Below are 24577 nucleotides of genomic sequence, written 5' to 3'. Positions count from 1 at the left end.
ATAATAAGCATTTCCCAATATATACATGTATTAAATCATGTTATGCACCTTAATAAATGTATAATCTAAATATTTATGTCAGTCATGCCTCACTAAAGCTGAGGAAAAAAATAAAAGCCAAAAGAAAAAGAAAATGCGTATTCCTGTCACTTCCCTCATTCTACACATATTTGAGGGCCTATCATGCTCCAGAAATGACTAGGGGAGTAGTAGACAACCTTTTTGAACTTCATTTTACTCGCCTGGAGAATGAAAAATAATATGTACTTCACTGAGAGTGTTTCAAAACTTCAGTGAAATGGATAGGATGTAAACAAGCTACTTAAAACATCAGCTCTAGGTCTGAGCGTGCAGGGCATGCAGGACCCTGAGTGTCTGCCCTTGAATGATCTCACCTAGTTCCTGATAAGATTGAGCAGCACCGGCCCACACTCGGTCCAGGGCACTGGATTGACCCCAGCTTGTTTTGTCTTCCTCAGAACTATCTGCCTGGAGTTCGGCACTCCCACCGGCGAGGGGTAGAGAACACAATGGAAGCAGAAACGGCTTCTCCCAAAGCTCACTTGGTATTATCCGGGCTGCTTAGTTGAGGGAGGCAGAAGCCACTTGTGTATCTAGCGGTCCACCGAACTCATGCTGTTTGCCTCTGGCCTTTCCACCCTGCCTCAACCACCATTACCTAAGGGCTGGTCAGGTGTCCGGTGTGTAGAGGGGATGGGCAAAGATTGGTTTCTCTTCACCCCCGAAGAAACTTGTGCTCTGTTTCTTGCAGTAAAGATACCGAACCTCTCTCCCAGGAACCATCCGGGCTTGTTCTGCCCTGGTCCTTGGGAACGGTTTCCTTAAGAATGATTCCAGGTATCCTGCCTTCCTCCCTCCTACAGCTCACGAGCTCAGCACTAGTCCTTCACAAGCAGCCAAAGCTGGTCCTGACCTGATTAAGCAGAAAAGGAATTAATATATTAAAAGGACATTGGCAGGGCTAGAGAACTAGGCCTGACAGAGGGAAAGCTTCCAGAAATGCTGCCCAACATCATGCTGAGGAAGCCCGCTGACGACAAAGCTGCTGTCACCACAGAGCACTTGATGCTGTGGTCTGCGGGTCCCCTGCCCGGGACGGCCACTGCAGCCACTGCGGTCACTGCTTGCTGCCTGGGGGACCCCGGCCCCGGGCCCTGTGTGCAGGCTGGACTTGCCGTGTTTCTGCAGGGGCGTGAGCCAGGAGGGGCCCAAGGGAATTCAGATGGGCCCCTTTGGACAGCGAGCACCAGGCGATGCAGCCTAGGCCTGGGAACTCCAGAGTTCATAGGGGAAGGGTGTGGGAGACCTTTGGGAGACGCGTTCTTAACCAGACTCCTGGAATGTTAGACCTGGGAAGGCCTCGGGGAGCATCTAGTGAGGATCACAAACTCAAATGCCTACAGGGAGGAGCCAGGCAGTTAATAAATGAGCATAGCAAGCTGAGCAAAGGACAATGCGGCGGGGGGGGGGGGGGGGGGGTGTCTGTGAAAATGCCATTTTAGGCAGTAAATTTTTAAAAAAATTTTACAAAGTGTGGAAATGTTGGTAAGAGAAGGCAGTTGACTGGACAGGGGGGATCTTTCTGGGGTGATGGAAATGTTCTGCATCTTGTTTTGGGTGGTGGTTACTCTGCGTATACAATTAACAAACTTCGCCAGATAAATACTTAAGATCTGTGCATTTTATCCTGTAATAATTACACCTCAATTTTTTACTTGGGCAAATTAATACAGTATATCTATAAACCGATTTGGCTCTTAGGCGACCCATTTGCAAACTTGTTCCAATCCGACTCCTCTCTGTCACACAGGAGGAATCCGAGGCCCTGACGGGGGAAAGGGGCTTTCTCAAGGGCACAGACGTGGCTCCTCAGCCCGGGGCAGGGTGACTGCAGTGCGGTCCGGCGGGCTGCCTCTTACTGCGCAAACTCACTTCTCTGCTTTGGCGCGGAGCCGGCGGGCTGCGGGGTAACACTGCCTTTGCGCCCGCGGTCCCCAGGGGCTGCGCAGACGTCTGCCTCGGCGTGGAGGCGAGCCGGTCACCTGGAGCCGAGGCGGAGAGGAGCCCAAGTGGATGGAGCGGCGGGGCCCCCGCGGCACCCGCCAGGCGCGCAGATAAATCACGGACGCAAACTGCGCTGACGTTGGGGACCGGCACTGAGTGCCAAGCGCCGGCGCGGACAGCCAAGTTCTGGGAAGAGGACTCTGATCCGGGCGAGGCGGCGGTGGTGCCGAGTGAAGCCCACCCGAGGGGGGCGGGGAGGGCAGGGAGCCTGCTCTCCGGGCGGGCGCCTCGGGCACTTACCGAAGTCTTCCCTGGCCAGGGCCCAGCCCGAGGAGGCCCTGGCATCTCCGCTTTACAGGTGAGAGGAGCAAGGCTCTCCGCAGCTCCTCGGAGCTGCATGAGGACTGAGTTGGGGTTCCAGGCCCGGCTGTCTTGACACCAAACCCTTGCTCCTTGCCCTCCTCTACCCAGCTCGAGTCGGTGTCTGCAGGAGTGACTCCAAGCCCATCACAAAGCACAAGAGTTCCCAATTTCGGGGCAGGCCTTGCCCGCACGGCAGAGGGAAGCGGGGGTGGGGGTGCGGGGTAGAGCGGGGCGCGAGGGGTGGGGGTGGGGAAATGCTGCGGCCGCTTCCCGGGCAGAGCGACCCGCCGGGACCTTCCGGGCGCACGGAGCCCGGCCCTCCGAGCCGGCGCCCGCACTGATTGGCGCTCGCGGTCGGCCTCCAGCTAGCTCACCTGCCCCTCCCAGCCAATCGGGGCCACCAGAATTGGGGCTGTCGCGGGGAGCTGGGGGAGATGCTGCCGGCTGGAGGCTGAGCCGCCCTCCCCGCGGAGTTCCCGCCCGGCCCGCCCCAACCGCGAGTCCCAGCCGCGGGCTGCGCGCCCCGCGTCCCCTCGGCGCAGCGCTCCCCGCCCCGCGCGCTTTCGGGCAGCGGGTCCCGGCCCGGGCAGCTCCGCGTCTCTGCTGGCTGGAACGCGCCCCGACGGCGCCTCCCCGCAGCCTTCCGCCGCGCGCCAGCCCTCGCCCGGAGCCCCGCGTCTGTGCCGGCCCCGGGGAGTGGGTGGGCCCGGCCCGGGGCAGCAGCGCCGAGGCAGGATGTTCACGTCCAAGTCCAACTCGGTGTCGCCCTCGCCGTCCCTGGAGCAGGCTGACTCGGACGCGCTGGACATCAGCACCAAAGTGCAGCTCTACGGTGTGCTGTGGAAGCGGCCCTTCGGGAGGCCGTCGGCCAAGTGGTCCCGGCGGTGAGTGCGCCTCCTGCGCCCCGTGAGGACCGCCTGGGGAGGGAGCCCAGGGCCTAAGAACCCCGTACCATCCTCTGTCTTACCGTCCTGGCTCTGACTTCCTTTGTGACCTTGGCCTTGCCCTAGTTCACTCTACCGTGGCTCTCCCTGGAAGATGTGGATGTCAGCCGGGGCCGGGCTATCTTTTTCGGAGCGCTGGTCCAGCTGGGGTGGTACCACTGGCCCGGGGGCGGTGGGGAAGTCTCTATGGATTGCATCTAAGTCCGAGTGGGGAGGTTAGGGTGTGGGCCGAAGAGGTCATGGCCCCGGTAAGCGCCATCTGTGTCAGATTGGGCCAGACTGCCGAGGAGAGAAGGATATCCAGCCAAAGATATCCTCCCGGGATCCCCGTGGACAATTCCAACATCTCCACAAGCCCCCCTCTCCCAGGCATCAAGGGTCGTGCTTAGAGGTGGGGAGGGGCGCTCCTGTGTCCTAACCCCTCTCCCCCACTTCACCCTGTGCTAGCTCTGCCGGGCGCTTCTGACTCAGGCCAGGAGAGGGAGGAAGGGTCAGGAAGGGTCTGTGCCCGCCCCTGGTGGAATAATGTTGGCAACCCCTCCAACTGTTCCTCGAACTAATTTTTAAGCCTTCAGGAAGTCTCCAGTGCTTCTGGCACAGAAGCCTGAGGGGAGAGACTGAGCTGGGGCAGAGATGGTGGGAGACTGAGGGGGCAGAGGAGGGAATGGATTGGTCCTGTCGCAGGGATTGATTTGTAGGAAGAGGTGCTGAAGAGGGTCAGAGCAGCCCCAGCCCTGGCTTTCAGTGCCAGCTTCCCTGTCCCCAACTCAGAGGGGACTCCCCAGATGTCAGGTAGTAGCCACTTTACACTTATAAAGGGGCCCGGAAGGTACTGGAGGAAGGGGCTTCTTACTGGAGGAAGGTATTGAAGGAATGGCTCACAGCCCTGAACTTGCAGGAAGCTTCCTGTGCTGGCTGCAGGAGCAATGGATCATCTTCTGGACAGTTTCCACCCTCAAGCCAATCTCAGTTCTGAGATTTGCTATTAGAATGGTCGATAGAGCTCAGACCCTGACCCAGCCTCTCCCTGAAGGTGTGACCCTGCCAGGAAATGAGGAGTGTGTCTAAATGCTCTTTTCCATCCTGCTCTGAGTCTGTCCTGGAGCGGGGCCTCAGATACTTCCAGGACCACAGATCACAGAGATGTGGCAGTGGTGGGTTCTGATGTTCTATTTTGATGAATAATTTAATATTTCTACAAGACCATAGAACAAAAGGATCCATGGAGGGTGTTTCACGGTTTACGGAGCTGGTTCCACCTACCTTTGTTGGTTCTGCCAGGTTTCTCTCTGGGATTGAATGGGATATAGGTTTCTTGCATTCCTCCAAAGTTAAACTTCTCTCTCATCCCCTAAATGGAGGGCTAGGGCAGCGTGGAAGGCATCTTGCGAGGGGCTTCCAGGGTTGTGCTGTCTAAGATGCAGTTCCTGAGGGCAGGAGGAGCCTGGTCTCTAGCAGGGCACCCTGGTGGTGGAGGGGAGTGGGAAGGCTGCTTGTAAATTCAAGTACCATTAGCACAGGGCCCCCACGCCCCTCTCTTCTGCCTCAGCTGCTCCAGGCAGCCACTGCTCCCGCCCCACCGGGTCTGGCTGCTGTTCTTGGCCTGAGTCTGGGTCTTGTCCTCCGGGACTCTTCTTGCCAGCCACTTGCCCCTGATCACATCCCTAGTAAATACTAGGGGCCTGTGAACCCCAGGGCCTATCTCCTAGGGCCCCTTACCTACAGTGGTGGGGCCCCGGGCCCCGTACCCACAGGTGATTTCAGGGCTGCAAGGTGTCAGGGGCAAAGGCACCCGGCTCAAAGCACAATGGGGGAGCCAACAGAGGCTGGGAGGCTTTAGCTGCCCCCCACCCCATACTCTCCATCAGCAGCCCCCACAGCCACTCCAAAAACCATCCAATCTCATTCAGAACAGTGTGCGCTCTGCAAATACAGCTTCAGGTCAAGTCCTCCAGCCTCCTTCTGAGGAGATTGTCACCTCTGTTCCTTTCTTTTATAGGAATTCTGGAGCTGCCACCTTACAAAGAGTCCCCCTTCCCTGGGGTTCAGGAAATAACTAACAGCCCACCCACCATTTGGGGGTGGGGAAGGCATGATGCTAAGCTTAGCCCCCTCTTGCTTCCTGGCAGGGCCCCCTGGGCCCCAGTTCCCCATTTGTGAAATGGAGTCTGGACTTCAGCTAATTAGCGGCCACAGGAAGGCTTGGGGAGGGGGCAGCCTAGGCCCACCATTGCAGATCGTTGCTATTAGAGCGATCGATGCCCTGGCTGGGACAGCTTGGGGGGGGGGGGGGCTGGAAAAGCTCCTGCGCCGCATCAATAACGGATGGGCAGGATGGAACCAGCGGTGGCCGGCTGGGTTCTATAAAACCTCTTCCACTCAGGACCCATCTCAGGGCATGTGCCTCCAGACCATACCACCCGAGCGGCCCTGCCCCTTCCTGGGGTGGGAAGATGCCCTCGAGTGAAACAATCCACTTTCTCCCCATGGGCCACCACAACGGAAAGGAACCAAAACATTACTCAGAAGAGAGAAGAGAACCTGGGAGAGGTTCTAGAGGGTAGGGTTGATGTCTCAGTCCTTCCTCGTCCGTGAGCAGTGGAGATGCAGAGGCTGCTGGCAAAGGCCCAGCAGCCTAGAGACAAGGCGGAAAGGTGCCGAGAGCACCTCAGCCTCGGCCGGGGTCAGCTGAGGCAGGGCCGGTCCCGCAGGCAGGCCAGCTCTCCCGGGTTCAATCCTCTCCCCAGCCTCTAGTCCCTCTCCCAGACCCTTCCGAACAAAGGCAGAGGCCGGAGCCCCTGATGAGGAGGGCCCAGCCAATTCCTGCAGCAGGGCCTTCCACCCTCCTCCTGGGCCCTCCTTCCCCCCGTGTAAGCTGCCCAGTGGGGCCGTGCCTCGGAGAGCTAAGATTCAGTGTCCACTAAGTGCCAGGGGAGCCGTGAGATGGTAGCCCCACTTCCCAGATCTCAGGGCATAACCTGCCCAGGTGTGGAAAGATCAATCTGTGGTCACCGGACCGAAAGGATCTTCTGAGACTTTCTTCCCACAGGATTTGGGTCTGGGAGTTTCATCTGTGGCCCCGAGTGCTGTTTCACAGAGATGACTTCGCAACACCGAGCTGTCCCCCAGGGCTGAGGGGAAGAGCCTAGCATGTCACCTCCACGCACCAGGCTCAGCCTCTCGTGACACTGGGATTTGTGTCGCTTTCTGGCTTACACAGAACTCTGCGCAGCTGGAGCATTACTGCCTGTTTTATCCCAGCTGGAAGGTGCCTGCAGACTCTTCTTCTTACCATCAACTTGTGTTCTTCAGCCTTCTTCCAGCATGACAGCGTGCTGGGAGGGGCCAGGTGGCCCCTGAGGGAGCTCCCCAGATCCTTCTGTTCGTTCCCCTGCCCCTTGTGAGGTTGCCCTGAGTCCTTAGGTTAAGGGGATGGGCATAATCTCACAGCCAAACAATGAAATAACGCTCATTAATTCAGGCTTCACTGCAGGAGTATGAGGATCCACGGGAACTAAGACTTCTGAAGTGCAGTGGGTTAACAACGCAAACAAGCCACACTTCCCTCGCCCCCCAAGCCCAGAAGCTGGCCCTAGTGGCTGTTGACGTCCTGTTTGAAAATGAGTCTCACAGGAATAGGGGTCAGACCTCAAGCAGGACACAAGCAGGCAGTTCGGGCCTTGGAAATAACAGAGCAGCTTCCTTTGAGAGGGGCTCTGGCCATGCTGGAAAGCAAAGCTGTAGGCTTAGAGGCAGGCGCTGAGTGCGGCCCAGCCCCGCTGGGGACCAGCTGCGTGAGCCAGGCTGAGGCACGGCAGCATCGCACCTCGCTGGCCGCCAAAATGGAGGTGGATCGCACTGGGGTTCTTCAGCTGTGTCCCATGGAGGGCTCTAGAGGTTCCTTGACTGTACCACAATGGAGTGGGGCTCTCAGGCTCTACCCACTTCACCCACTGCCTCTGCACTCTGCTCTGTTTTACATATTAACCTTGTCTTTACTGTGTTGCTTGAAGAATTGCACTACCATTTGTAAAAAGTCCCTTGGACTTGATGATGTCTGCATAAACTCCAACTTGTCATCGGGGGTGCCCTTCACAGCTAGGATTCCTGCTGACCTCCCGCGTCAGACCTAACACCACACATACGCCAGGATGAGCATCCCCTGAGCCTACCAGGCCACCCGGCATGAACAGAAAGGGACATACACTGGGGGCTGTGTCATTTCTACCTTCCTTCTGTCACTTCTGAAAAAAGGACACTTCTGACAAGCTGTCCTTCCCCGGCTCTAGGATTTACCTGGCCCCAAACCCCACACACCTGTTCTCAGTGCCTGAGAGGCCCAGGGATAAGGGAGACGGGGTGCTGGTCCTATTCTGGAAGCTTGTGCCTGGGGAAGAAGGGGTGGCCAGGCTGGCTATCCACCTTCCTGGGAAGTGTAACCCGTGCGGAGCTCACCTGTCCACTGGGTTCTCGCTGCCCTCTCGAGAGTAAGTTATAACTGACCCAAGGTGTAATCCCACGTCCTGAGGAAATTCAAACCTGCACCAGGGCTTCTGGTAATCCTCAAGAGGCTCTGAACACTTGTTTCCTTGTTTATGGATTACTGTGCTGTCTGCTGTAGGTGGTCCTCGTTGCAAGAACTCAGCTCATCCCTCCATCTCCCCGGTACCCCTTCCCCACTGCCACAAGGACACACCCGCCTCTCACACAAGGTATTTGTGAGTCTAGTAGGCTATGCTGAAGAGAAGGTTTGGCAATGAAAATGGCGGAAGAGGCATTTAAATCACAGAAGTGTGAACACTGCCTCATTGAATGCTGGCTCCTGTTTTCCCAAGCCTTCCAGACACCCCATCTTGCTATCCCCAGAGACGGAATTGTTCACCACTGTCTCTTGACACTGTAGGACCCAGACTTTCACATCTTCTCTCTCCTCTGCCCTCTCCCATCAACCCTCCTCCCCACGGCGGATTTCCCCTGACTCCAACTTTCTCTCCCTCCCTGCTCCAAGGCCCTTTCCACCCCGAACTCCCAAACTTGGCTTTTGCCTCTCCAGAGAGTAAGGAGCTCAGCAGAATGGATCGCTTTCTTAAACAGGACCTGCCCAACTTCGAAGGTACCTGTGGGACTAAGCATGCTGCCTGTTCTCTCATGATCATGAGGCCAGTGTTGGCCATCAGGCTCTGGCCGAGCCCTCGTTGCATTCAGAGCACCAAGGAGGGGAGTAAAAGGTGGAGGCAAAGCTTATGAAATCCCTCTCGAGTTCCCTTGTTCATGTTGGATGGCACCGGTGTCCACCTAAGCCGGCAGCTGCCCTCATCAGCAAGAAGCAGCCCCACCCTGCTCTGGTCCCTGCTTCTCTCTTTGACCTTCACGCACCTCCTACTGCCCCTCCCCCACACCACGGCCTATCCGTTTTCTCCACTCCTCTGCCAGTAATACCAGGCATGTTTTGATAACCTTGAACACATGATTCTTTACATGTGCTGTTCCTTCTGTCTGGAATGCATCTTCCCCTTTGGCTTCCTCCCAGATTCCTGAGATACTATTATCTTCAAAACCCTGCTCAGTTGTCACCTCGTCTCAGAGAATTCCCTTGGCTGGACACCTAAACCGTCACTCCTCCCTAGTCCTCACTCTTCTCGTACCTCATAAAACTTGCAGTGTCAGCGTGTAGCCACGGGCTGCACAGTGCTCCAGGATATGCCAGTATTCGCAATGTTGCAGGACACCCTGGTGCTTTATAATCATCCCAGCTCCCCCTCCTACCGGCTGTGTGTGATCTAGGACATATTACTTAATTTCTCGGCACTCCAGTTACCTCACCTCGATCATGCGAGGAGCGAATGAGTTAACACACATAACGATGTTGCGTGGCACAAAGGAGAAGCTCGATAAGCATTGGCTATTTTCTGAAGGATTGATTTCTGCCCCATCTCTCCTGTATTCGACTCTAAGCCCCTCGAGGGCAGAGAGTCATCAAGCCCCAAAGCCCCACTGAGGACTTGGCCATACCTGGTGATTCATTAATACTCCCTGACCTGAGCTGACCGGGAGCTTGCCGTCACTCTGCCGGGATGAGTTCTAGGAGGACAAACAGTCATTGTAGGGCAGGAGGGACCAGGAGGGACCACGATGGTCAGGCGTAGTGATGAGGAGGACCGGGCATCACAGAGCACAGCGATCGAGAACATGAGCTGTGTCAGTGGACCGAGCTGACTTCCAAGTCTGCCACTCACTCGCTTCTTAATCTCCGTGAGCCTCCGTTAACTCACTAGGATCCAGAACCACAAATACCTCCATCTCTTAGAGTCACTGTGAGAGATTTATAAAGATAATGCCAATGAAACACTTACCAAAGTGAGCGTCTTGGCACCTTGCAAATGCTCCTTCAGCTGAACGTGAGAATACCATCCTTTAGGCCTGAGAGAGGAGGCCGTGGCCTTGGCCGCGGCCCCTCCCCTCACTCACATGCTCTGGGCTGCCCCCCCACCCCCGGCCTAGTGGGGTGACTAGTGGGGCTGATGGTGAGAGGCCTGGGGCTACAAAGCTCCTCCCAGGCCTGAAGTTGGCCCTCGATGGAAGGGTGGGCTTCAGACAGGAGGGAGGTGCCTGGTGCTTGGAGGACAGGGGTTGGCCGGCTGGGCTGGACCCCAGGCCTGCTGCCAGTAGGAGCTAGGGGAGGGCCAATGGGAATGGAGGCTAGGGCAGGCTGCCGCAGACACTGAACCTGATCATAATAAATAATAACAGCAGTAATAAAAGTAAGAGTTTATTGAATATTTACCATGTGTCACAATATGCTACGTCTTTATGTGAACAAACTCATTTACTCATCCCAACAACCCTAAGAGATGTAGCTGCTATTATTGTCCTCAGTCACACTTGGACCTGAGGCCTTGAGAGATCAGGTGACTTGCCCTGGCCACACAGCTGGTAGGTGGCAGAGCTCTGACCCGTGGCTCCCCAGCCTCAGTACCTCCTGCCTCTGGCCCAGTGGTTCCCTGCCTGAAGCTGGCATGAACAGAAGCGGCTCTGAAGGCGGGGTGGTGTGGGAAGTAGGAGCAGGGACTGTGGTCTGCGGGTTCCAATCCCAGCCCCACCTCTGCCCTAGCTGTGTGACTTTGCATGCGTTATTTCACCACTAGACCTCAGTTTCCTCATCCGTAAAGTGGGAACAAAAGTCCTGCCTTCCAGGATTGTGACATCGATCAAATAATTGGGTACACTTACAACACTCAGCAGGGGAGCCAACACCTGAGAACAGCTAAATAATGGGGATCGTCTCCAGCCCTGGCATAGCCCGCCAACTCCGCAGGGCACAGAAGGAGATGCCTCTGGCTTGCAGTCAGAATGAGAGTGTCAGGGAGCAAGGGAATTTTGAAGAAAGGGACAGGAAGAAGAAGTGTCCTTCTGTGCAGGGGTACTCAGGTCCTGGGCCCCCACCCGCTGAGAGGAGGCTGAGCATCATCAGCTGGAGCAGGGGGCTGTCACTGAGACAGGTTTATGGGTAAAGGTGGCTCCTTGGGACCTGGAAGTGTGCTGGCCGAATGTACCCTTTTTTGGGCAGTACTCATCCCTGCCAGCTGGGGAGTCGCCCTCCTCCTCCAGGTTCATGCTCCCAGGTTCAGGCTCCTCTCCCTTGACCTTCACTCCCCCCACAAACCCAGCTGAGCACAGCTGGAACGAGGCTGGGCTTGGCATGCATGGTGTGTGGGCCCTTCATGTGCCCTATTATTGGGTCCTGCTGCAGCGATGCTGCAAGCCTCGCGGTTCCTTCCAGAGCCCAGCACGCCCCTCAGGGCCTTTGCCCCTGTGGCTCCTGTGCCAGGAGCATCTTCTCAAACGTCACCTTCATAATCAGGCTCTCCCTGACCACTGTGTTTAATAGCAAACCCCCCCACCCCGTTACTTATCCTGCTTTATTTCCCCCCTAGCATTTTTTAGCATCTGGTAATAAATAAATCTTATTTATTTACTGTCCGCCTCCCCATGCCACACACTCACGCAAGTATAAGCTCTATGGGGACAGGAATTTGTGCCTCTCTTGCCCACAGTTCTCTCCTTAGCACCGAGAACAGTGCCTGGTACACAACAGGAGCTCAGCAATGAATCTTCACAGCAGCCCCAAGAGACAGATATTTGCACCCGTCATTTTATAGAGAAGCTTTGAAAGGGAGGCTCAGCAAGGCTGGGAGCTTGCCTGAGACCATGGCTTGAGGGATGGGGATTGTTCGACTCCAGGGCCCCTGTTGTCTCCCTGCACATTGTGTCCAGTGATCATCTGCCTGTTACCCCTCCTCCCCAACTAAGTCCCTGGCACAATGCTTTACCCTCAGTGCGGAGGGGACTCCAGAAGTGTCAGGAAGGTAAGAAGCTATTTGTCTTTGTTAGGCTCCCATAACAAAATACCAGAGACGGGGTAAATAGCCTCTTAAACTGTTCAACTGTGCTGAGGTAGGTGTTATCATCCCCATTCTACAGGTAAATAAACTGATGCTCAGAGAGGTGAGCTAAGGTCCCCCAGCTGGGAAGTGGCAGGTCTGTCTGAAGTCAAAGCCTGTGTTCTTTTTCTTTTTTTGGCCTCCCACTAATGAACCTTTATTTCACTCAAACTGAGCAATAAATCTTCCATACTAAAGTATCTTCCTTGCCCAATTAATCCAAAGGAAAAAAACTGAAATGATTAGTAAAGAAAAATGTAGGGACTAGCACACCCTTTTAAAATGTTTTTAAATATTTTTAAGGTTTAAAAAGTGTTTAAAGTTTGTAATTCCTAGTAGGAAAACATTATCTGAATGAATACCCTAATGGCAAACCACTATAGAATGTTTCAGTCGCACGTGGGGCAGAGGGGTAGGGATTCTCTTCACAGCACCCCAGCTTTCTTCATGAGAAGGTCAGAGGTACACTGGTTTGTATTATTGCGACATCCTTAGGTGGTCGTTGCTTTTCCTTCAGCAAGGGCTTCATTTGTTAGAAGGACATTATGCTTGACCTCCAAATTTGACTGACAATTTACTGATGAGATTCATAACCTTTGGATTGCTCTGATATCTTGACATATTCGCTGGGTTCTGGGCCACATCCTGGAAGGCCACCATAACTTCTGGATCCTGCATGGCTGCGAGAACCTCTGGATCACTAAGAATTTCATTGAGCCCAGGCATTCCTCCCATTCCAGGCATCCCCCCTGCCATTCCAGGCATTCCTCCAGGAAAATTACCAGGTATTCCCCCAGAAAAGCCACCTGGGAAAGAGCCATACTGAGCTCCTGATTGTCGTTTGGCTTCTTCCTCCCTCTGGGCTCTCTCATGTTCTTCCCGAGCCTTCTTAACCCTTTCTATTCTTTCTTTGATCTCTCGCTCTTCACGTTTTCGCTCATACTTTCTCCGATGTTCAGCAATTTTCTGGGCCCTCTCTTGAACTTCTTTCAGCATTGCACTAGCATCTTCATCGTAATCCAGTTTACAAGCAAGGGCAAGATCATGTGCTGCTTCTTCCCAACGGCCCAGAAGTCTGTGTGCTTTCCCTTGCCACTTATAAGGCTGAGCTGAATCAGGATTTATTTCAATAGCTCTATCACAGTCTCGAATGGCAGCATTTGGCTTCTGTAATTTGATGAAGACACTGGCTCTCTTGGCATAGAGAATGGCCAAGCGAGGATTCAGTTTGATGGCATCTGTGAACAAGTCAATGACTTTCTGTAGTTCACCATCATTTAGGGCATCAATGGCAGCCACTTTTTTATCATTTGCCTAATCCATCATTTCCTCAGTTATCTCTACATTTTCATCTCCCATTTCTTGAGGGGCATCAGTATCTGGTTCAATCACACCTTCATTGTCAATTTCTAGATCACTTTCCTCACTTGATGGTTTGTCTGTCTTTATGTTTTCCTCCGCCTTCTTACTGTTTTTTCTTCCTTGATATTGTCTTCCGATTTACTTTTATGAGTGGCAGGTGGTATTTTACCCCCTATGCTCTCCACCCACTCCCGTAAGAAGCTCATTTCCTCAGTGTGCAGAACGCTTGGATGCTGCTTACATATTTTCACGAAGGCCCGAAGCTCGCTTACTTTGCGGGGGTCCGTGGTCCAGAGGCGGTGGCAGGCGGCAGGCTCGGCTGAGGTTGCGGCCTGATTCCAGGCCCGGGTACTAGCTCAGCGTGATCGTGTGGCCAAAGTCGGTGTTCTTAACTACTCTGCAAAGTTTCTTTAAAACGGGCAGGGGACATCTCCCTTGGCCTGCAGATCAGAGAGGGCAGCCTGCAGATCAGAGAGGGCAGGGGCCTGCCCCCCAGAAGCCCAGCATCCCCTCAGGACAAGATGAACACATGGGGGGCGCCTGGGTGGCTCAGGTCATGATCCTGGAGTCCCGGGATCGAGTCCCGCATCGGGCTCCCTGCTCAGCAGGGAGTCTGCTTCTCCCTCTGACCCTCTTCCCTCTCGTGCTCTCTAACTCTCATTCTCTCTCTCAAATAAATAAATAAAAATCTTCAAAAAAAAAAGATGAACACATGGGCATATTCGTGCTAAGTGCCAAGCGCACGGCCCAGTCAGCAAGGGAAGGAGGAGCTCGGATGGCACTGTGGGCTGGGCTGGTCACCAAGGAAGGGTGCAGCCAGATGAAAAGCAGCAGGCAGGGCTTTTCGGGGAGGACTGCACAACCTCCTTTGCAGGACTGTGCTAAATGTAGTGAGGTGGGGGGTGGTGAGGTCAGTGCTGGCTCGGACAGAGAGGCTGCAGGGCAGAAGCCGTGGGAAAGCCGAGAAGATGGGCAGGGGTCAGGTGCTGGAGGGCCCAGAATGTCCCTTCATCTCTGCAGAGAGTGGTATTTAAGTGTCCTTTCCTCCCTCAGGGGCAGAGAGGCCTGGGGGAGGAGGGCATTAGCAGTATGTCCGCAGCTCCATTCGGTATCTGGCTGGGCCAAGAGGGTCGGTGCAAATAAAGAACAAGGGTTGGCCTGGGACTCACACCACAGGACAAAGCTGAGCTTCTCTTTCCTGGGGGAGGTGAGGTGGCAGCTGTGGGCAGTCCCGGGGACCCTCCCCTGGCAGCTGCGGCCTCAGGAAAGATCATGTGGCTGGTAGACCTTCAGAGAGTCACTGACTTCATGGTGCCCCCAGCAATTTTTTGAAACCCTCACAAGAGGGGGCTTCCAACCAGTAGCGTGCTGGTAAATGGCTAACAATCGGGTCTCTAAGGGGGGCGGGGGGGGGAGGGGAGGGTTGGGTGGAGCCCTGTTTGTAGCATTTGATGGTTTTCAGGGTGTAAGTGCTCCCGCTGTGACCTGTATCAAGCTACCAACACGATGCTACCGAACACAGAGCAGAGGGGAGAGTCACACGGCCCACTGTTGCCAGCCTATCTGAGCTGGGCTCCAGCACCCACTGCTTCCAGCTCCCCTGATCCTGGGCCCTGGGAGCAAGAAGCCAGCCATTCTGGGTGTCCCTGACCCTCAGGGCTTTGAGGCCTGGTTGGATCTTTTCTTGGAGGGTACTTGGTATCTTATTCTGGTCAGCTCCAATCATTAGTCCTATGAGAGTCCCCGGAGTGGGTCCGAGGGCTCCACATGTTGGCATCAGGTGGTTGCCTCCACAACAACCAGAAAGCATCAAGGTCCCAGAAATCCTGAGTTTGATGTGGTCCCAGAAGGAGGTCATGGAGCACTCAGACAAAAGGGAATGCAGGTGTCACATGTAGGCGGCAGGCCTGGCCTCGCCAGCCTGGTACCCACGTTCCATCCAATTGCCAGTTTCATGATTACTTGTCAGAAGACCCATCTTGGAATCTTGCACAGTTTCTTAGTAAGGCGGGAGGCCTCCCTAGGCTCCGTGTTCTCCTAGAGCAGAGGCTGAGAGGCAGAAATGGGGAAAGCTTTCTTCTTTCCCTCCTGCCACCCCCTTGGTAGACCCTACGGGACTGGAGCTATGGCTCAAGGGGGTGAAGATACCGGAGGGGAAGGACTACAGGTGCCCTCCTGTGCCAAGGGTGCCAGTGTGGCGGGATGGAGTTGGCCAGACCTGGAGGCCCGTCGTGGGCTTCCCGCTTCCGCTGCCCACCGGTGAGAGGGCCAGGCTGCCTATGGCGGCAGGTGGCTGGCCAGCTGAGGTCTTTGCCCAGATAGGGAATGTGAGCTGGTGAGGATGAGTCATGAGCTGGTGTCCCCAGGGGCTCTCCATGTGAGTGCAGGACCTCCAAGGCCTTCTTACTGTCCCAAGAAACCTCACCCCTTCCCTCCTGGTTGCCCCTTCTTCCCCACCACCCACTCTAGGTTTTTCATCATCAAAGAGAGCTTTCTTCTTTACTACTCTGAGAGCGAAAAAAAGAACTTTGAAAGCAATAAATACTTCAATATACATCCTAAGGTGAGGCAGCCTCCCCTCAGGGCCACAGTGGGGAGGGCCTCATGGGGACAACGGGGGAGGGTATCCCGTAAGGGTAGAAGACCGTGTCTTTTCTTGCTCTGGTCTAGCAGAGAGTCTGGAGAACAAATCTTCCCTGGGGCACAAGACTCCCTGCCTCTCCTGGGCTGGGCCCCCACCCTCCTGTGCCCCAGAGCCTGCCCCAGCCCTTCTTCTTCCTTCTGGGAGTCGGTTCTGGTCTGGCTCCCAGCTTGGGGCCCTTGGCAGGACCTGGCTTTGGCTGAGGTCTCCCAGAGGCCTTGAGTGACTTGGGCGGGTTGGGGGCTGCCTGTTCTGGTTCTTTCTCAGGGCGTCATCCCGCTGGGAGGCTGCCTGGTGGAGGCCAAGGAAGAACCCAGCATGCCCTATGCCATGAAAATCTCCCACCAGGACTTCCACGTGAGTAAAGCTCTCCCCTCAGCCTGGACTCGGCAGGGCAGACCAGCCTCTCTGGGGGACCTCCAGGCTCCCTGGGGGCAGCCCCTCCAGCGACCTGGCTTGGGAGGGTTCAGTGTCCTAGGGCTGTGTGATGGAGGAGCAGAGCTGGGCCTGGGGGGCCCTGTGGGCAGCCTCTGACATCCCGGGAGTGGCCTCCTCTCAGGAACACCTGGGACTCCTCTTCCTGGCAGGGCAACATCTTGCTGGCTGCTGAGTCCGAATTTGAGCAGACCCAGTGGCTGGAGATGCTACAGGAGTCCGGGAAGGTGTAAGTGCTCATAGGCAGGGGGGCAGGTCCAGAAAGGGAATGGTTATGGGCTGGGTTCACCCTGATCTTCTTGCCCCTCTGCTGGGATCCTGGTGGGCACTGAGGACCCCAGGAAAGGGCAAGGTGGGGAGAAAAATGGCTGGGCCTCCTTGAAAACAGCGCTGTGGACGTTGGGGAAGAAAGGCCAGGCCAGATTTAGAGCATCTGTGAGGGATCTGCTAAGTGGGCTTTGAGCACGGCGAGCTTGGCCTGTCTGGAGTCACAGGTGGCAGACGTGGACACCACTTGTCTCTAACTCTCGGGAGCAAACCCAGCATTGCTAGGGGGATTTGGCTGCCTCCCAACACCCATCTCACTTCCCCAGGCCCACAGTGGATCCTAGCACAGACAGGAGCTGGTGCTTTGTAAATCAGAGTCCAGATCATGGAAACCTCCAGCCCGGCACGGTCCGTTTATATGTAAACCCCTGTCCTGGCACCTGCCTATTCAAGCTGGGTCATGCTTTCAGTTCAACAAATAACACTGAGCACGCCGCCGCCAGGCCTTGTGCCCAGGAGTGGCATGCAGGTGTGTGGAAGGCAGCCTGGGAAGCAATCTCTTCCCTGCTCCGCAAGTGCTGCTGGCCCCGTCCGCCGTGGCCCACTTTGCAGCCCGGACCAGCCTCCAGGGACTGTAACCGATCGATGCTGGTGGCATGCCCAGAGCCCTGGGTGCCGGAGTGAATGGGGCTGGGATTCTGGAAGAGACAGGATGGGCGAGCACAAACTATGTGCAGTCTCCTTCTCCGTCACCCTTCTCTTGTAACAATTTTGTGTTTCTTTCTTCTTCTCTTCTCTGTCCCATCTGCCCTCCCTTCCCAGGACTTGGAAGAATGCCCAGCTGGGAGAAGCCATGATCAAAAGCCTGGAGGCCCAGGGGCTGCAGTTGGCCAAGGAAAAGCAGGAGTATTTAGGTTGGCTAGAGGGATGGACTGGAAGCTGAGGCTCCCTAGGTAGCAAGCACTTCGGGGCCAAGGGTTAGAGCCGGGGCCTGGTGGACGGCCCAGGAAGGGGAGAATCGGGGGTGGGGCTTGGTGGGCTACAGGGAGCCATAGACCAGCCCGAAGCCTAGAGGCTTTGACTGTGCAACCTGTGTCCTTTTGGCCGGCATGACAGAAGGCAGGGGGACCTGGTGGCCAGGAGCCTGGGCTCTGGCCGCAGCTTTGCCACTTCTCTGTCAGCTGTGTGTCCCCAGGCAGTGTAGCCCCTGGTAAGCCTCGATGTCCTCATCCTTAAAATGGAGACGAGAATAGTCCCTAGCGTTTAGAGGTGGCAGGTGGGTCAGGGGAAATGAGAACATGCCTGAAAGCCCTTGTGTCCGGCACACAGTATGGGCCGCATAAACGGAGTTGATATTCTCCTGCCCTGGGTCCCCAGGTCCTGGATTTGCCCCTAATAACTCCCACCTGCCAGCCCACTTTACACCTGACCCCGTGCCCCTGACTGGCTGGCAAGCATGCTCTGTTGGGAAAGAAGGTGAGACTGGGGGTTTGATCCTTTACCTCGGATCCTCTCCCCTGCCACCTCCTTAGACACTTGGGGCCTCAGCACTGGTTCTGCTCTGCCTGTCCCCCCGGGACCTGCCCTCCCCCACCTGCCAGACACTAGTACAGAGGGGTGGTGGTCTGGGGAGCAGCACAATTAACAGCGCTTCTGGGGGGGGGTGCAGACACCCATCTGTGCTTCTGAAGATGAGGCCATCCTTGTCTTGTGAAAATGCACAAAGCGAGCAGAAAGGAGGGCGGCAGCTGAGGCCAGCACGGCAGCCTCCAGCCCCAGGAGCTGGCTCAGCCCTCTGGCCGGCCTGGGCATGGCAGGGCTGACCGTTTCCCTGGGAGATCCCGGGCATGAAGGAGGTTCCTGGAAGGCACTGGTCCCCTCCAGGCCGGAGCTGGAGCGAGCTTTCTGTGAGAGGTTGCGTGCTTGCTTTGCAGACAAACTGATGGAGGAGACGGAAGAACTCTGCCTTCAGAGGGAGCAGAGAGAGGTAGGCGCACCGTGCTGCTCAGCACTGCTGCCCCTCCCCAGCACCTCCCGCTCTGGGCGCCCCTTAGCAGTCCCGGCGTATGGCCTGTATTTCTGGCATTCAGGAATCATGGAGGGGAGCAAGGCACCCAGAGAAGTCACTGGAAAGTCAGCCAGGTAGAGCAGAGAGGCCATGAGGTGACAGTGCTTGGGACTTGCCAACTTGTTTTTCTTCTTGCCAATCCCCAGGGACAAAAGTAAAAAACGTAGGTGACTATGTTCTAGAGAAAGTCATTCCCAAATTGTATAAGCTACATCAGTAAGTAATGAGCTGCTTGTCACTGGTGATCTTCACGGGAGGCGGGGGTGGCCTCTGTTATCTATAGAGGGGCTTCTGCACCATCAGGGTGATTGGGTTGGATGCTTTCAGGGTTTCCTTCCTTCTCTAAGTGACACAATGTAAGTTCCAAAAAGGCCAAGCATTAGCCTGGGGCAGCCTGTAGGGAAAAGGAGACCCTGGCCTCGTTTGAGGGTAGGGAGCCCCTGAAGTCCACTTCATTTGGAGTCTCCATGCAGCGTTGGGCCTTGCCTGTCCCGAAGAGGCATCAACAGCCCTGAAGAGCAGAGTCAGGTAGTGCTTAGCAGTGCAGACTTGGAGCCGGGCCGCCTACGTCTGTGTTTGAGCTCTACCACTTCTAGCTGTGTGACCTTAGACAAGTTACCTACCCTCTCTCAACATCAATATTCTTACATGAAAAATGGAGATAATGGAACCCATCTTATTAGGATGCTGTGAAGATTAAATGAGATATTACATATAAATTGCTTGGCACATAGGACATGCTGAGTGAATATCTGTGTTTGTTAGTATCATGATCAGGTTGTTATGGGTTATGGGCCCATCCTGCACATGAGCTGCCTGAGGCCTCAAGCTGCAGAGTGGCTCGCGCGCGCACAGGAGAGCCTGACTCAGTCCACTGCTCTTTGCCCCGTTGCTGTTCCTTGTCCTTATAGGGCTGGGCCCGTCAGCCTCAGCTCAGTGCCTGCCTCTGTGACTTTTCTCTCGCTAAGCACCTTTTCCCGACCTCCCCTCACTGGGCTCTGAGACAGACCCTGCGGTCAGGAAGCATCACGTCCCTGCAGCAGCCCGAACATTCCCAGGGCCCGGTACAGCAGCTGGCCCCGGATGAGGGCTTGATAAATGCGGGATGACTCAATGAGTGAGCATTTTTGATTCTTATAATTTCACATTACATCTTGATTTTAATCCAGTAGGACAATCCAGCCTCGTTTTTCTCCTTCCAAAATTGTATCTGATACTCTTGCCCACTTACCCTTCCAGCTGGACTTCAGGCTCACTTTGTCGATTCACAGCAATAGGAAAAACCAAAGCAAAACAAACAAAAAACAAAACCCCAAAGCCATGGAGGATTTGTATTAGGATTGCGTGGATTTGAGGATTGGCACCATGACAGCGCTGAGCCTTCTCCCACCCGGCGGTGTGTGGGCCTCCCTGTCTCCCTGGTGTCATCCAGGTCCTGCAAGAGAGTCTTGGCATTTTCTGCACACAGTTCTGTCATCTTGAGAAGCGAGACTTCTGGTGCGTTGTCAGCAACCTAAAGACAGGTAATTGAGGAAGCCAGAGGAAGGGATGGAGTGACGGACGCAGCCACCGGCAGGGAGAGAGACAGACTTATCCATCAGAGAGGCTAAATCTGGGGCAGCTGTCAGCCGGAGGAAAATTTAGACACTCTATCTAGGTCTTTAGGCAGGAAATGAGGACAGCGGAGACCCACCGCACGCAGACCTCACTTAAAGCCTTAGCGTGTTGAAGGAGCAGGGCCTGTCAGCTGTGAACGCCCTGGTTTTGTGGCCCAAGGTGGGAATGCGACTGACTCGGGCCCAGCTGATTCCCACGGCCAAGGCTGCCATGGGCGGGCAAAAGGGAAAGTTTCGGAGGAGCGCAACTCACGGGGGCCCTAACTTGCTCCTCTGTGCAATGGGGCTGCCTGTCCCCTGCGCCTTTCCCGTCTCCACTGTGAGGCACAGAGGTGGTCTGGGCGTGCCTTGGGCCACTTTAGGAAGGCATCTGGTAGGACAGCCCAGTGATGAAGATACTCTGCTCTTTAAGAGGCAGCCTGGCCTAACGGCAGACTCGGACTCTGGAACCAGGAGACTCAGATTGGAGCCTCAGCTCCATCACTGACTGTGTGGCCTTGGGCAAGCTAACCTCTCCGGGCCTCAGTTTCTCTCTCTGTGATGCTCTGATAAGAGTTACCGGCTATGCCCACTTAGCACCTGGGTCACCGTGAGGCTCGATGACTAGAAGGAACAGAGTGCTTTGTGGATGGGCAAGGCCCATGCAGATGTGCTCTGAGCAGTGGTGGGGCCACGACATCCTCCATGGGGAAGGAAGGGCCTGGGACTCTAGATGTATGAGCAGAGAGTACAGGGGGAGCCCCCCTGGGCTCATCTGCCCTGGGGCCAGGAGGCCATGCCCTTCCTTGGGTGCAGGTCCCTCAGATGTCCCTGGCTCCCTGTGACCTCACTCTCTCATCCCCTGGAGGAGGGCAGCCTGCCTACCTTTCCTTTGCTGGCTGAACTCTTGAGAGCTCGGCCTTGCATGTGAGCAGGCGCATGGGAAATTAGAAATGTCCAAGGCCCATTAGGCAGGCATCTTGTCACCCAGGCTGCTCCTGGTCAGAACACAGACTCTGGGTGTTGGAAAGAACCTCCCACTTCAAGGTGAGGCTCTTTGTTCACCTCCCTGATAGATGATATCCTGAGTCTGTCATGGGTAACTCACAACCTCTGGAGTTATTCTTTGCCTTATTGCTCTATTGTTTGAAAGCTCTTCCTTTCGTTGAGCTGGAATTTGCCTTTGGGTGACTTCTTTCCACCCTGTACTCCTGCAACTTAGGTCAGGCCCAAGAGTCAGAAGAACTAGCACTAGACCGCGGAGAGAGGCGTTAGCAGCTGCAGGTCTTAGCTGACCTCAACCAACAGCAGGGTTGCTACAAGCGCTCAGACCATCTTGGCTGCAGGAACAGAAGGTTCTGGATGCTCCGAGTTTATAGATTCTGCTGTCATCAGTCTTCTCAGGCATCAGTTTTAGTTAAAAGTCACACAGGTAAAATGAAAGGTGGAAAAGAAGTGAGCAACCAGGAAGAAGATTCTCTTTCTCTTTCCTCATTAACATGAAACCTTTTTATTAACAGTAAAAATCATGCTCTTTGTGGAACACCTGGAAAACAAATGTTATCCTCAATCCCACAATTGACAGACAACTGTTGCCAATATTTTGGTATTTTTCTTCAGGCTTTAAAAATATATATTATTGTAGGGGAACCTGGGTGGCTTAGTCGGTGAAGCATCCAGCTCTTGGTTTGGGCTCAGATCATGATCTCAGGGTCGTGAGATCGAGCCCCGTGTCAGGCTCTACGCTCAGCATGGAGTCTAGCTGAGATTCTCTCTCTCTCTCCCTCTGCCTCTGCCCTTCCCCCTTCTCGTGCACGCTCTATAAATAAATAGATAAATAAATAAATAAAATCTTTAATATATATATATATAATTCTTATATATATATTCAACATAATAGGATCATAGCAGATATTCGGTTTTATAGCCTGCTTTTTCATTATACCTTCATTAACATTGTACCTTTAGCAAGTTTTCAGGTCATTCAACGTTCCTTGAAAACCTCAGTCTTAATGACCAGGTACTGATTCATCCTGCGTGATGTTCCATTTAACTACTCTTCTAGTTTTGGACATCTAGACTGTTTTAACTATTATAAATTATGCCACAGTGAACAACTCTGTACACATAAATCTTGGTCTACTGTCTAATTGTTTAGGAGAGATTCCAATAGGGGAAATCACTGAGTCTGGGCCAGAACTTTTTTTTTTTAAGATTTTATTTATTTGTCAGAGAGAAGAGAGAGAGACAGAGAGCATAGCAGGGGGAGTGGCAGGCAGAGGGAGAAGCGGTCTCCCCACTGAGCGAGGAGCCCGATGCAGGACTCGATCCCAGGACCCTGGGATCATGATCTGAGCTGAAGGCAGATGTGTAACTGACTGAGCCACCCAGGCACCCCTGGGCAAGAACTTTTAAGATGCCGGACGCATACTGACAGATTGTTTCCAGAAAATTTGTACCAGTTTTCACTCTCACCAGCAGTGCGTGGACATTTCCATCTTGCTCTATCCCTCTGCCCACGTTTGAGTTCTTCCTTCATCATTGACTAGCTACAGTGTGGGAAAAAGGGATGAAGACACTCACGACTTTGAACAAGTTTACTTGACCTTTATGTACCTCTGTTTTTCTCATCTGTAAAATGAGGGTAAAAATATTATCCACTCTCAGAGTTGTTATGAGGATTAAATGAGTTAATACATGTAAAGTACTTAGAACAGTAAGCTCAGGGAGAATGTTATCTGTCATTGTCGTTATTATATATAAGATCTGTATCCGAATTCCCTTTTCTATTGCTTTGAACTGCTGTCCATCGTGAACAGATACCACACAGTTTCCGTTTATAATACCATCTATCATTTATTAAGCACTGACTATGTTGCAGACAATTTGCGTGGATTAGCTCATGTGATCCTCCCATTAACCCTACAAGGTAGTGCTGCCCATCTCAAAGAGTACCCCCCACACCCTCTCTTCTCTCTGCACTCGATCCAATGGCAATCTAGACCACACCTCCGGCTTCATTTACTGTGTGCATGCAAATGACTCCCCATTGACAGACGCAGTCCCTTTTCTCTGCTGAGTTCCTGCCCCTTAATATCCAAATGTTGATATTACATCTCCAGCCAGATGTCTCAAAACTCCTGCAAACTCAGTATGTCCAAGACCACTCATGATCTCCCCCAGCAGAGCTGGTGGTCCTCCTCTAGAGCTCCCTAGCTCAGGGAATTCACCACCATTCATTGTTTGTGCCGACTGGAGACCCAGGAACCATGGCCTCACCCTGTCCTTCCCAGCTCCCCCACTCCATCCCCAAGTTCTGAGAGCATTGCCCCCACAAGCTCTAGAGCCTGCCTGGCCACTTCTCTCCACCTCACTGCCCTGCTCTGGTTCACACCACTAGGTCTGGCTGGACTAAGGCAGTGGCCTCCCACCTGGGTTCCCTGTACCCCTCCGGGCCCCTCTTCATCTCTTTTCTCCATGCTGCCGCCAGAGTCATTGTTTACAATGGAAGTCGATTTTGTTGCCCACCTTCTTCCTCTACTCCCTGCTCAAAACCTCCATTGCTTGTTCTTGCTCAGGAAAAAAGACCCAAATCCCCAGCATAGCCCAAGGCCCTGTGTGGTCTAGCCTCTTCCCTCCCACCCTCACTCTGGGCTCAGCTCTATGGGCCTGTCTTGCTTCTTTCGGGGCAGCAGGTTTCCGAAGGGCTTTTGTACATACTGATCCTTCTTCCTGGAATGCTCTTCTCTCTTATTTATCCACCTTCACCTGTTGGCTCAAGAATCTCCTGCTGCCCCTACCAACCATTCCCTCCTTCTTGTCCAAGGCAGCTTTCCATAGAACTGTGTCCCTGCAGTGCACATCACATACCTTGGTTTGTAAACATACTCTCGTGTGTGTATTTATTTTATTAGTTTCTGATTCTTTTTTTTTTAAAGATTTATTTATTTATTTGCGAGAGCGAGAATGAGAGAGAGAGAGTACATGAGAGGGGAAAGGGTTAGAGGGAGAAGCAGGCTCCTCGCTGAGCAGGGAGCCCAATGTGGGACTCGATCCTGGGGCTCCAGGATCATGACCTGAGCCGAAGGCAGTCGCTCAACCAAATGAGCCACCCAGGCGCCCCTAGTTTCTGATTCTTGCACTGAGCTGTACGCTCATGAGAACTGGGACGTGTCTGGGTTTGCTCATCTTCACATCCTCAATGCAGAGCCTGGCAGGTGCTTGGCGCATATTAAGCACTCAATAAATATGTGTGGCATGAATGAATGAAGCTATAAAAAAAATCTCATTGGGATTTTTACTGGAACTGCATTGAGCCTGCAAATTAACTGGGAAGAACCTTTACTATAATCTTCCCGATCAGGGGCCTGCATTCTTTTCGAAAGCATAATTACTTTTATTTGGGATTTAGAAATAATGCAGTGAAGCATGGTGAG

The 24577-nt window shown here is 54.1% G+C and overlaps 1 protein-coding gene and 1 pseudogene across 1 annotated transcript in view; one reads left to right on the top strand and one right to left on the bottom strand.

The window, feature by feature from the left end:
* The first annotated feature begins 3089 nt into the window (after positions 1 to 3089).
* The window catches only part of PLEKHD1 (pleckstrin homology and coiled-coil domain containing D1), a 30799-nt gene continuing 9311 nt past the window's right edge, over positions 3090 to 24577 (top strand). The window contains exons 1-6 of the mRNA XM_028097841.2: positions 3090 to 3272; positions 15605 to 15698; positions 16044 to 16133; positions 16364 to 16440; positions 17301 to 17392; positions 18413 to 18465. Of these exons, the coding sequence (XP_027953642.1) occupies positions 3124 to 3272; positions 15605 to 15698; positions 16044 to 16133; positions 16364 to 16440; positions 17301 to 17392; positions 18413 to 18465 (555 nt within the window). The 5' untranslated portion in view covers positions 3090 to 3123. The remainder of the gene's footprint in view (positions 3273 to 15604; positions 15699 to 16043; positions 16134 to 16363; positions 16441 to 17300; positions 17393 to 18412; positions 18466 to 24577) is intronic.
* LOC114220774 (putative protein FAM10A4) lies at positions 3405 to 15113 on the bottom strand (annotated as a pseudogene).

This window comes from Eumetopias jubatus, unplaced genomic scaffold, assembly GCF_037043125.1.
Source record: "Eumetopias jubatus isolate StellerSeaLion01/CBP00866 unplaced genomic scaffold, mEumJub1_p1.0 scaffold_7, whole genome shotgun sequence".
Taxonomy (NCBI): Eukaryota; Metazoa; Chordata; class Mammalia; order Carnivora; family Otariidae; genus Eumetopias; species Eumetopias jubatus.
This window is presented reverse-complemented; position numbering and strand designations above follow the sequence as displayed.